This window comes from Vigna angularis, chromosome 11, assembly GCF_016808095.1.
Source record: "Vigna angularis cultivar LongXiaoDou No.4 chromosome 11, ASM1680809v1, whole genome shotgun sequence".
Taxonomy (NCBI): domain Eukaryota; kingdom Viridiplantae; phylum Streptophyta; class Magnoliopsida; order Fabales; family Fabaceae; genus Vigna; species Vigna angularis.
Window position 1 is genome coordinate 9,805,885 of NC_068980.1, and position 8,148 is coordinate 9,814,032.

Consider the following 8,148-nt stretch of genomic DNA (forward strand, 5'->3'; position numbering starts at 1 on the left):
ATATATATATATATATATATATATATATATATATATATATATATATATATATATATTTTAAACTATTGAGACTCTAAACAAAATGTTTGACGTAATCCTTTTCTAAATGTGATGCAATTTAAAGGAAAAGGAAAATCGAATATAATATTAAGAGTGATTTAACTTATCATCTCAAACTTCTCAGGATTTTCCATTGTCTTGCCATCTTAATTTTCCCAAAGCTTCCAAAAGAATCAGGAGGATTGAATTCAAAATGAATTGTTTTGTTATTTAATTTCCAACCACCACGTTGAAGGAAGAAAACAAGAACGTTATTGCTTAATCCAATCGCTATTTGAATCCTAATCACAAGTTAACTAAAAAACCAATTATAGTGTCTTCATGTCAGACTTAGCATTTTAATAATCATTCGTTATCACAATGCTATTATTACTTCCTAGATAACATTGTGTTTAATATTAAGTATATATATATAGTACCTAAGAAAAATAATGGTCTTAAAGAACCAGTTGGCATAATAACAGCATATGATTGCAACTGTTTAATTATATAAAAGTCAATTAGACCAAAGGATAATGAAATCCAAGCGAAAGAATAGGACCAATAATTACTCATTTACAAAATTAAATGTCTTCATTCATCCATACGTAATAACACTTTATTATTTATTTATCATTGCTTTATAATAATTGTTTTGTTTTTATAAAACTAATTAACCCCTTTTCAATGGAAGTGTATATACCAAAACCGACATTTATTGCGCTAAGTGACAAAACATCAATTACAGTTTTGTTTTACTGTTAATTTAGGGTTTTGTCCCACAAAAATGTATTGTGTAAATGATAATCGAAATTGTCAAATAAGCATCTCTTTCACTGAACATTTGAAGTGTGATTTACCAGTTTTCTTAATTAGGTTTTGTTTCCAACATGACCTCATTACAAAACAGGAGTTCAGCACACAGTTTATTCAAACATACCACAGATATTAGGGCATCAACCAGAAAACAAAAAACAATTATATTTTTCATTGGGCTGAGTGAAACTGATTTTTGTTATTTTAATTTCTACAAAATTTGCTTTAAATTAACAAGAGTATTATTTTGAAACGAGTATATATTTTTATATTTTATCAGTTTAAAATATTAAAGATAAAAATTTAATCATTGTATTGTTAGGATTATATAATAATAAATTAACATTACTGTATAGGAATGTATAATAAAATAGTTAAATTTTATTACATGTTAGTGTACAAATATTTCCATTTATAGTTTATACAAATTATTCCTTTTTATATATACACTTCCAATTTTAAAACTAAACCATTTTCTATTGTGTGAAAGGAAAATACAAAATAGAAAAGACTGAACAATCATTTTGATACAGTAAATAAAATTTACTGTATTTATTGACTTTTGTAAAATAATCTTAAGTGACGTATAATATAAGCAACGAATGATGAAGTAATAAAATTGAAAAAAAAAGTATTCGTGGTAAAAGCTTTTAAAATTAATAGTTATCTGAATGGTTTGTAGTAAAAGTCAATGGAAAAAAAAATCAGTAGAGCCAATAAAATTCATAAAAAAGATTCAGGTTAAAAAAAGTGATAAACTACTCTTTGAACTTTTTCTTAAAAGCTAAAATGCTAGTTTTATTCTACTTAGAAAAAGAGAGATTAATTACACGTTTTAGTTGATATATCTAATATTTTAAAATTCTTTTGATAGAACTGAAAAAGAAAAATTAGAAGAATAAATTAAGGAACAAAATTAATAAAGCAAGGTGATTTTATTTTTAAAGAGAAAATCACAGAAAAAGTGGGTGAAGGAAAACTACTTCAATAGTTATAATTTCTTACTCCATCATAATAATTTATTGTCCAACCAACTTTTTGTTCTATATTTTTTAATGAGTTATTTTATGAAGTTTTAATTTAATTTTTGAAGATTTTATTGTATACATTATTTTTAAAATCTTCTTACAATGTTTACCTCAATATAAGAGTGTTATAAGATTCACACTATCGTTAATCTTTTATTTTTAGCTTCGCAAAAATATATATTTTTAAGTGAGAAAAATAATTTTTTTAATTTTATGACTTAAGGTCTTAAAGACTTTTAATCTTATTTTTTATGTTATGTTAACAAATTTCAATAGAAAAATTGTTCCATAACTCAGTTATATAATGTTATAATATAATGTATGATCTCTCTACCGATAATGTGTAAAATTTTTACTATAGAACATTATAGAGGAAAATACCTCATAGAGTAAACTCTAGTACAAGAAGTTTTAGTGACGAATGTTTTATTATATGATATTCTTCTATTGTAAGAGATTAAAAAAATAACTGACCTATGAAAATACAATTAAGAAATAATTTGTACAGGAAACTAAAGCAACTTATTATCTTTTTATCATCTTTGAACTTAGAAACAAGATTATTATATTAAGTTTTTGAGGATATTATGATTGAATAAAATTTACTAAGATAAGTTATGAGAAGTTGAAATATATAAATATTAAAAATAAAGAATGATAACAATGAAAAAAATATTTATTAGATTCAGTTAAACAATAGCTAATAAAATTTAATCTCAACCCAACAATAATAATGTATTTTCATAAAATCTAATTTATTTGAAGTTATTATTATCTAACCTCCTTTCATCTTTTATTAAGTATAATATATATAATTCTAACTATTATTTCATGATTCTACATTTAAAATTACTCTCCCTTGTAAGAAAATCAGCCGTAACTACTTCTATAGTAAATGGATTAGAAAATAAACATTTGTAATCGCATAGCATCATGTGATCGTGACCATTGATTTGATACAAAGAAATTCAAAACTAGAGAAACATAAAATTAACAACCATATCATATGAGGTTATGAGAGTTCGGCTCACATCTTAAAAATATAAAAAGGCAGCAAACATTAACTAAATAAATTAAAAAAATCAGTCAAATTTTGATTTAAAAGTCTGGTTAAACAAGATTGTTTTCACACTTCACTGAAAAATCTAAGAAATTTCACTTGTTAGTTTTAATAGCACACAACAACCCAGAAAACTCTAAAACCAGATGCACACGTATTGGTACGATGCCGTGTCACCAAACACAACCTACACAATTTGAAAATACGAAGCATTGCACATATTTTACTAACCCTAGCCAATAGTAATACCCTATACACATTCAAACATAGACTAATAGGGTGATGACAGAACAGCCAATGAATGAATCCAAAACATTGTGTATCATGAACCTAACCTCATCAGATAAAACCCCTCCCATGTAGCAGTGTTTTATTAATTGGGTATTTGCTCGCACGTCCACAATAAACTACGCTGCTGCCAATCTGTCACCATGGCGGCTCATATTAAACACCAACCCCAACCCCTTCTCTCTCACCCTTCTTCTCTTCTCTTCTCAACCCAATCCTCACTCATCACTTCACTATTTCTACAACATATACCAAATTATACAAACATCCACCGCCCAGATTTAGTTTCACTCCAAACCCATCATGTACCACCGTAGATTCAACAAACCGATACAGGTGGCTAACCCAGATGAGCCCGAGCCCGAGCCCGAACCCACCTCAGAACCTGGGCCTGCTTCTCCTTCTTCCTGTGATGACACTAAGACAGAAGCACCGTCACCTAAGAAAAGGTTTTTTTTTTCTTCTTTCTATTTTTCATGGGAACTGAGAGTTGAACGTTGAAAGGTTTACGTTCATGGCACCATACGTAGGAGGGAGATGAAGAAGAGGGTGGTGACGATACCGATCGGTGATGTGGATGGATCTAAGAGCAAAGGAGAGACGTATCCACCGTCCGATTCGTGGGCCTGGAGAAAGTACGGCCAAAAGCCCATCAAAGGCTCTCCTTACCCAAGGTATGCTCTATTGTGTTCACCACCTTTGCAGGCTTACATTCATTTACCTTAATTGTTTTACTTAACCATAAATTTTTGGCGAGATAAATCACATGCTAATTAGATTAAGTTTGAAGGATGGTAATAATTGGACTGAAGAATGCTAAATATCTTTCAGAACAAGAACCAATTTATTACTGAATCATATAATTTGAAGTGTGTGGCTACAGCCGCCGTCGCCGGCGGGGAAAAACCGGCTGTGCTAAAATGCGGATCGGGGTTGTGTTGCGGTGGTAGTTTGAGTGTTGTGACCGCACACGCGACCTACGAACCGCGTTGCCTTCACGCCACGATAATGATGGAATATAAAAATAAGTAGTCGGAAGCCGTCATTTTCTATGTTTGATCTTTTTGTTTATGAAAGTGGCATTTTTTTCTTCTTTTCGGTTTATCCCACTTCGTTTTTATGACTGCGTTTTATGATCTTCGGTTGGATAAGAGCATGCATGTTTTTTTCATGCAACATTGTGTTCATCAGTTTGAATAACTTCCAACTAAATAAAAATCAGTACATTTGCCGAAAAATAATAAACTTATTTACTATTTTTCATGATATGATGTCAACTTTGTATATAACGCAAATATAATTACAGCATTTGTACTAGATATTGTTATTGGCTTGAATTTTTATAAAATCAGTTTAATTTTAGTTTAAATGTGAACATTTTTTTGTTAAATATATAAAATTTAAGGAGGTAACGATGATGAATGAGGGAAGACAAAAATAAAAGAAAAAATTGGATTAAAGAATTTGGATTTGAGAAACACGCGCTTGAGATAGGGCAAAATTGATGAAAGTGGCATTTTCGCTGGTATTTTTGGATTATCATCCCAATCCACATCACTCTTCTCTCTCTTAATTTTTCTATTATTATTTTTTCTTTTCATTCAGAATAATGTTGAATTTGAAGCAATTAATAATTAATAATAATAAATTTGAATCTGAAAACGCAGGGGATATTACCGATGCAGCAGTTCAAAGGGGTGTCCCGCAAGGAAGCAAGTGGAGCGAAGCCGTGTGGATCCCACAAAGCTCATAGTCACCTACGCCAACGACCACAACCACTCCGTCCCCCTCCCAAAATCCAATTCTTCCGCCATTTCCGCCGCCGCCTCGCCGGCCGAGTCCGCCGCAAGGTTCCCACCGGAGGAGGAGATGGCCGTGTTCTCGACTCACTCCGATTTTGAACTCGCCGGCGACGCGGCGGTTCTGCTCAGCCAGTACCACTTTCGGTGGTTCGATGACGTGGCGTCCACCGGCGTCCTCGAGAGCCCGATCTGCGGCGAGGTGGATGATGTGGCGATGCCGATGAGGGAGGAGGACGAGTCGCTCTTCGCCGATCTCGACGAGTTGCCGGAGTGCTCGGTGGTTTTCCGGCGGGGGAATATTCCGAGGAGCAGCGCGATCCGGTGCGGTTGCATCACAGGATAACGCGGCTGGACCCTTTATCTTTCGTCCCGCGTTATTACGTAGTGCAAATTATTATATTCGCGGCCTGAAAATCGTGCGCTATTAAAAAATTGGAAACGTACAGAAATAATTAAATAAATTAATTTACGAATCATGGGTTTCTTTTTTCTTTTTTTTTTCTTGCGTTGTACATTTGAATAATAAACAATTAATTACATCATGCTATCTTCTTCTGAAGAATAGTTCAGCATTGTTTTTTCTTCTGTACAGGTTAGAATCCACATGCACCTCAATAGTGAAAATTCAACCTCATTGCTCCGAGATTCTCTCTGGAAAGACAAATAAGGATCTTATCCTTAGCACAACTCAAATTTCTTTCTTGTAATATCAAGGTCTAAAATAGAAACTATCATATATTTATATATTTATAAGATTAAGCAACCATTTAAATTAAAATAGAAGTATAGATAAAATCTTTACAATTCTTTTTTAAGTAATTATTGGAAATATTCTACGAGAAAACTCTTGTTTGTTTATTTTACATGTAATACACTTCTTTTTATCAATTTTCGATGATATTGTTAAAAGCTTAGAAGATTGAATATATCTTTTTCATTTAAACCGTTTTTCTTTAAAAAATATCAATTACATCCTTATACTTTGAGTCATCTCAACTGAGTTTTTTTTAATTGTGTAATAAATAGCTTAAATATTTAGTGTTGTTTAAATAATTAACCACAATACACACTATACACGATGACGTGAATTTTTTATGACGTAAAATTTAATTTTTGTTTTTGTACATTAGGCAAAACCTTGTCAGCATAATTAGAGATTTAAAAAAGAAACAAAATAAAGAATTTTGAATCATTTGAGAATGTTGATGGAAAGAGCAAAAGGAAGGAATGAGATTTTGAATAAAAATTGTACGTTTATAGGTGATATGAGGTTGTCAGCAATTAAACTGAGTTTCATTGTGAGTGGTCGCCGATTATTTTACTTCATTTTTTGTTTGTTATGGTGGTTGGATGTTGCTTTTTCATTTTGGGAAGAAAATGTTCTGTTATTTGGGTAATAATTGTTATTTGTTATGCATTGTCACCTGTAGTTCACTATTTCATTTTGAAATTTGTACAAGTTGTGAATCTCATGTTTGGGTGTTTCGAAAGTAGGGATTGTAATTTTTTATTATTTTTTGGACATAATTTATATGTGCAAAAATATATAAGATAAATTGTTGATGATCATTTTTGAATTGGTGGTCTACCATAATGGACACTTTGTGAGTGATGGTCATGTAGATAGGGAAACAACACCGTAGTTTTGTTACATGGATACATGGAGTTGTTTTGAGATTGTATGTGGACTAAAATACTCGGAACATGTTAAAGTGAAGGAGTTGTAGTACTCTTTAGGAGGCAGGTCAATTCTAGGTTGAAAATTTTGACTGATAATGGTGTTATGCATATGCTTAATATAGCCAAGTTAAATGGTGTAGTGAATCTTATGTGGTACATAAAATCTTGGAACCTAAGATAATATAAATGATTTAGTAGGATGAGTTAGATGTTCATGTTCAACTTGGGTTAACTGAGTTAGAAAAGGATGACCAGTTTGAGTGTGATGGTGAAGGTGAAAAATAGTTAGAGGAAGGGGTCAATTGGAGGTTGATGGTGAACCTAGGTTAGAAGATTTACATGTGGGTGGTCAATTGGAAGGTGGTGAAAGGCAAAAACAGTTAGAGGATAGAGATCAAGAGTGATGGTGAACATGGTGGATTAGAAGATTTACAAAAGAGTGGGCAGTTGAAGGGTGATGGTGAAGGTAAAAATTAGTGGAGGAGGATGGTCAGTTAGAGAATATGGTGAAGGTGAAAAATAGGTGGAGGAGGATGGTCAGTTAGATACTGACGGTGAAGGTTAAAAATAGGTGAAGGAGCATGGTCAATTAGAGGATGTAGATGATGACGATGATATTGAGTGTGAGTTAGAGGATGTACATCATGACATTGATAGTGAATGTGAGTCTTTGACTAAAGAAACTTGATGTCATCATTCAATGGGACATAGATAGTGGTATGGATAATGAATGAGATGGTAATGTTCAATGTAAAGTGGGAAGTGTTGCAGAAGATCTTGTTGGGACTTCAAGGACAAAAGTCATATAAGAAGAATGCAATGGACCAAGTGAGAATTTAAGGAAAAACATCACATAAGAACAATGTAGTGATTCAAATGATGATGTCTCCATACTGTCGAATATTGAGTGGCATTTAGATGAGTTGGTTAGTGCTACAAATAGTGAAGAGGAAAGTGTTGATAGAGAGTTATAGTAGGTTTGTAAAGTTTTTAATTTCAAAATACACGGATGAATACAAATAGGAAGTAGGAACTTATTTCACTGAGAGGAAGAAATTTAGAAAAGTCATTCAAAGTTATGCATTGACAAATGTGAAGAATTTAAAATTTGTTAAGAATGATAACAAGAGAGTTTTAGTTAAATGTTTGGGTGCAAAGGAAAAATATAAACGGTATGCTTATTGTGCTTACATGTCCATTGTAAAGTCATGACAGCTAAAAAAAATAATTGATGTTCACAGTTCTAATAGAGATTTTTATGTGAAATTATTGAATATCAAATGGTTAAGTAAGAAGATAGAGAAAACAGTTGGAGAAAACTCATACATAAAGGTTATGGACGTTTGTGACAAAATTAGTAGGAAATGAAATATAGGTATATTTAGAAATATGACTTTTAGGACAACACTTATTGTAGTAGATAATGTGGATGAGT

General features: G+C 31.7%; 1 protein-coding gene across 1 annotated transcript; it reads left to right on the top strand.

Annotated features, from left to right (window-relative positions):
• The first annotated feature begins 3,343 nt into the window (after positions 1–3,343).
• LOC108333211 (probable WRKY transcription factor 69) lies at positions 3,344–5,590 on the top strand. Its single transcript, XM_017568591.2, has 3 exons — positions 3,344–3,680; positions 3,762–3,905; positions 4,899–5,590. The coding sequence occupies exons 1-3, from the start codon at positions 3,535–3,537 to the stop codon at positions 5,374–5,376; spliced, it is 768 nt and encodes a 255-aa protein (XP_017424080.1). The 5' UTR covers positions 3,344–3,534; the 3' UTR covers positions 5,377–5,590.
• Positions 5,591–8,148: the final 2,558 nt, after the last annotated feature.

What these genes read in the sequence shown, in the direction of transcription:
- LOC108333211 (XM_017568591.2), top strand. Translation starts at nt 3,535, where the DNA reads ATGTACCACCGTAGATTCAACAAACCGATACAGGTGGCTAACCCAGAT. An exon ending in GCACCGTCACCTAAGAAAAG is followed by an intron (nt 3,681 to 3,761) that starts GTTTTTTTTTTC and finishes CACCATACGTAG; the next exon opens with GAGGGAGATGAAGAAGAGGG. An exon ending in AAAGGCTCTCCTTACCCAAG is followed by an intron (nt 3,906 to 4,898) that starts GTATGCTCTATT and finishes CTGAAAACGCAG; the next exon opens with GGGATATTACCGATGCAGCA.